The following is a 3,300-nucleotide window of genomic DNA, read 5'->3' on the forward strand; positions in this document are numbered from 1 at the left end:
GGTGTGGCTTTCTAAGGAAATGTCACTGGACTGGCATCCTGTTGGGGGCAGCCCTGTGCTCCCTGTGCCCCATGGAGCACCTTGGGGTGGGCTGGGGGGCCTGTGTCTTGCTGGAAGCAGAGGGGCAAGGGCACCCTCATCCCAGGTTCATCATGGGGCTTCCTGCAAACAGCCTCTCTTGTGGGGTCTTGGCCTGATGCCACCCGAGCATCACTCTGCCAGGCAATCCAGGGTGACAATGAGATTCTCAGCCTGCGACATTAAGCTCACAGAGACATTTTCTTCAACTGGAAGCTTTTCCAGCTCCTGTAAGCTTTGATTCCGGTGTCACTTCTTGCCGTCACTGCCTGTTGAGGTGGGTGGGAAGGTGGCAGGTGCTGTGCAAGTCCCCACAAGGGTCCCCATCTCCCTCCCCACATGCACAGCACAGCTCCCCCGCGGAGTGGCTCCCTTGAGACTCACTCCTATTAAAATTCACATCACGCCGTTAGCACATCGCGGTCTGGATTCCTGAGCCAAGGTTTTACACCACGTGGAAGTTTAGAAACCCAAAGGAACAAGATGGGGAAATGTCCCTCCTCCTCTCTGGCTGCGCATACTGGTCGTGGCATGAAAGGGAGATGCTTGGAAGCTGCTCAGCAAGATGAGCACACTCCCCTCCTAGTGTAACAACTGCTGTGTGGGACCAGAGATCAGGATCACAGCCAGGATGCTGAAGTGTCAGTGAGAGGCAGGGCATTGCCTGCCCCAGGCAGCCAAGGGCACCCCATTTCCATGCAGCTGCAGAGGGGACACACCAGAGTGCTGCAAGTCACTGCTCATGTGTTTTCTACAGAAAGTCAGAGTTGATATGAATTGCTGCAGCTCCACTTCCATACTTCACAAGATAAAGCAGATCCCTCAGGCTGCAGCAAGTCCTAATGCTACGTGTGTGTCTGCTCAGGGAGGTGTGGGCAGGGCACACATCTCCTCCCAAACCTGGTGCAAGTACAGGCAGGAGGGACACTGCCTGCTGACATGGATGGGGTGTTTGTGCATGTGTGAATGCTTCCCCCAGTACTAGCACCAAGGGCAAGTGCCTTTACAGAGAGAGGTCTCTGATTCGGAATCGCAGGGTTTGCCCGTGCCTGCACCACTGCACGTGAGGGTGGGATGCAGTTGATGCACTGGAGAAAGGCTCTGCGTGCTGCCTGGCTGCAGGAGCATGGTGGGTGTGCTGTGGGAAGAGAAGGGTAAGAAATGAATGCATGTTGATATCTATGTTTTATACTTTAGATGCCAAAGACCTGGAGCAGCTAAGCCGGAATAAAATCACCCACATTGTTTCAATCCATGAATCCCCCCAGCCCCTGCTTAAGGTAGGGTCCGATGCTACTCTGTAGATCCCTGCAGCACCTTCCATCCTGCATCTTCCTTCCCACTCTGTGCATCCCACGGCATGTACACCTCTCCCCATTCACTGGTCCCACAGGAGCTGGGCAGTCCCCCGGTATGGAAACTGGCTGTCTTGTGACTATAACCCGGCCTTGAACGCTGATGGGAGACATTTTCCAGCTCTCCAGCCTCATCTTGTTTCCCACCCACTCCCACAAGCTGCTGTTCTCACCCTGCCTCTCCCTCCCCCAAGGGAGAGTATGGCCCCAGCCCCAGATGGGATGATGCTGTGTGGGGGCAGTGAAACCCCACAGGCAGCTCTGGGTGAGGAGGAAAGGTGCTGCCAGCCCAGCTGTGAGAACATGTGACACCCTGACTCCTCTTCCTCTTGTGTCTTCCAGGACATTACCTACCTCCGCATCCCCCTTCCTGACACCCCTGAGGCCAACATGTGAGTACCCAGGGGGGCCAGGGATTCTTGGGGATGTGGGAGGGCTGAGGTCTGCAGGGCGACCAGGGGTGAGGGCTCACAGCACCCCAAGCCCTCAAGGTGCTGCCTCCATCTCCTCGAGTGCAGCAGCCTGCCGGCTGGAGGTGTGATGCCACAGTTGTGGGGACCGCCCTTGGACATCGACAGCATCCCAGTTCAGTGACCACTGTGAGTGGGTCCGAGCCCTGGGGTGAGGCAGGGGCAGCCCCTCTGCAGGACCCATGGAGTAGAGCAGCAAGCGTCCCACTGAGACGTGCCTGGAGAGGGAAGAGTAGGTAAAGGGTAGGGAGCCAGCCAAGGATGCTGGCGTGCCTGGAGGTGTGACCAGCCAAAGTCCCACTGCCTTAACATGAGTCGCACGAGACACAGGGCAGCCCTGTCTGTCCCTAGCACAGTGGCCCCTGCTGTGTCCCCAGCATGGCATGAGCTGGCAGATACACCTTCCCTTGAGAATCAACAGCTCTGAACTGCTCAGGTCTCAGCAGTGGCTGGCACAGCCTCTAAAGCAACTCAAATGCTCAGGGTTGTTCTGTGCCAAAAATCCTGTTCCACCCCTGAAGTTCTTATTCTTTCTGGTTTATTTTTCCTGCTAGCAAGAGGCACTTCAAGGAATGCATCAGTTTTATCCACCAGTGTCGCCTGCATGGAGGGAACTGCCTCGTCCACTGGTAATGCTTCTTCCCCCATGCCTGCTGCTGTGTGCCCCAGCTCAGCAGAGACCCAGCCCGTCACTTTGGCCGCAGACCCCTGACCAAATCCAGCCTGTGCCAAAGGGCTCTGTGCCCACAGATCCACCCAGGATCCACCCTTGACTGCGGCTAGTGACTCAAACCCAGCAGGATCCAGGCAGTCCTGGAGCCGGGGCAGCTTTTTGCTGCAGCTGAGCGCTTGGGTTTGGGGCAGGCAGCCAGGCAGCTCCGCTGCTCCCATTCCCTGGGGAGGAGTGGGTATTTATAGGCACTGATGGCCAGGACCTTGGAAAGGCTCAGGCCTCCCGAGAGCAAGTCCTTGGAGAAGAGGAACTGAAATAGCTGAGGCACAGGAGTGGAGGAAGGGGCAAGTGTGGGGTCAGGGTGCATCTCCAACCCTTCTGCCCTTTCCCTTGTTAGCCTCGCTGGCATCTCCCGCAGTACCACCGTGGTCGTCGCCTACGTCATGGTCGTCACAGAGCTGAGCTGCCAGGAGGTGCTGGATGCCATCCGAACTATCCGGCCTGTCGCCAACCCCAACCCTGGCTTCAGGCAGCAGCTGGCTGAGTTTGGCGGCAGCGCAGACCGCAAGGTGGGACCAGCCTCTGCCCCCCGTGCTCTGATCCACAGCTGAGCCTGCCATGGGTCTCAGAGCAAGGACGAGTCCTGAGGAGACTCCATTTCTTCCCCATTCCCCTTGCTGGCAGGCTTGGACCTGCCCTTGGAAACTGGCACCTTATTTTGTTA

General features: G+C 57.3%; 1 protein-coding gene across 1 annotated transcript in view; it reads left to right on the forward strand.

Annotated features, from left to right (window-relative positions):
- Positions 1-3,300, forward strand: part of DUSP15 (dual specificity phosphatase 15) — a gene marked incomplete at its 5' end in the record, with an annotated part of 4,203 nt that overhangs the window by 660 nt on the left and 243 nt on the right. The window contains 5 exons of the mRNA XM_009077180.1: positions 1,276-1,358; positions 1,776-1,825; positions 2,458-2,532; positions 2,974-3,145; positions 3,208-3,229. Of these exons, the coding sequence (XP_009075428.1) occupies positions 1,276-1,358; positions 1,776-1,825; positions 2,458-2,532; positions 2,974-3,145; positions 3,208-3,229 (402 nt within the window). The remainder of the gene's footprint in view (positions 1-1,275; positions 1,359-1,775; positions 1,826-2,457; positions 2,533-2,973; positions 3,146-3,207; positions 3,230-3,300) is intronic.

This window comes from Acanthisitta chloris, unplaced genomic scaffold (genome assembly GCF_000695815.1).
Source record: "Acanthisitta chloris isolate BGI_N310 unplaced genomic scaffold, ASM69581v1 scaffold27436, whole genome shotgun sequence".
Classification (NCBI taxonomy): Eukaryota; Metazoa; Chordata; class Aves; order Passeriformes; family Acanthisittidae; genus Acanthisitta; species Acanthisitta chloris.